This window comes from Morus notabilis, unplaced genomic scaffold (genome assembly GCF_000414095.1).
Source record: "Morus notabilis unplaced genomic scaffold, ASM41409v2 Scaffold120, whole genome shotgun sequence".
Lineage (NCBI taxonomy): Eukaryota > Viridiplantae > Streptophyta > Magnoliopsida > Rosales > Moraceae > Morus > Morus notabilis.
In genome coordinates, this window is record NW_010367559.1 from 308872 (window position 1) to 309615 (window position 744).

At 42.5% G+C, this 744-nt stretch overlaps 1 protein-coding gene across 1 annotated transcript; it reads right to left on the bottom strand.

The window, feature by feature from the left end:
* On the bottom strand, positions 1 to 744 carry LOC112094424. The gene is made up of 2 exons (XM_024175216.1): positions 343 to 744; positions 1 to 186 (listed from the first exon to the last, which is right to left on the bottom strand). Exons 1-2 carry the CDS (start codon positions 742 to 744, stop codon positions 1 to 3), a joined length of 588 nt encoding a protein of 195 aa, XP_024030984.1.

Genomic DNA, 744 nt, shown 5'->3' on the forward strand with positions numbered 1-744 from the left:
TTATCGTTCTTCTTGTACGACGAGGTTGAACACCTTTGAAACAAAGGGCAGAGGATCAATCATCAAGATCTGACCACGCATCCCAGCATAAGACTCGTTCAAACCCATCAGAAATTGCATCACGTACTCTTGTTGTTGATAATCCATCCAAGCTTTCATACCTCCACAATGACAGATTGGAATTGGCTGGAAATTTTTTAGTTCATGCCAAAGGATCTTCAGCCGAGTATAATAGGTATTGACATCGAGGGATCCTTAAGTAAGACCAGTTAACTGTTGCTTAATCTAAAAAATTCGTGGAGCATTGCTCTGGCAGAACCGATTATGAAGGTTAGACCAAACGGCTTGGGCGTTGTCAAGGTATAGAAGACTGTCTGCAATTTCCTTTGACACGACGTTGAGGATCCAAGAAGTGACCATGCTGTTACAGCGAGACCAAATGTTTAAAGTGGGATCAGTCGTCTGTGGTTGCAGAAAACTGTCATTGATAAAACCAAGCTTATTTTTGGCATTAGGGGCCATGAGCATAGAACAACTCCAGGTATTGTAATTGGGGCCAGTAAGGACATGAGAAACGAGAGCCAAACCGGGGTGGTCTCTACTGTGTAGAAAGAAGGGACTATGAATATTGTCCATGTGAGAAGAAGAATCAGTTGATGGAGAGGTAGTAGTGGAGGAAAAAGTAGGAGTGATTAGTTGGAAACGATTATTTTTGTTGTTATTGTTCTGACCACCACGGGCCAT

What these genes read in the sequence shown, in the direction of transcription:
- LOC112094424 (XM_024175216.1), bottom strand. Translation starts at nt 744, where the DNA reads ATGGCCCGTGGTGGTCAGAACAATAACAACAAAAATAATCGTTTCCAA. An exon ending in ACCTTGACAACGCCCAAGCC is followed by an intron (nt 187 to 342) that starts GTTTGGTCTAAC and finishes AAAAATTTCCAG; the next exon opens with CCAATTCCAATCTGTCATTG.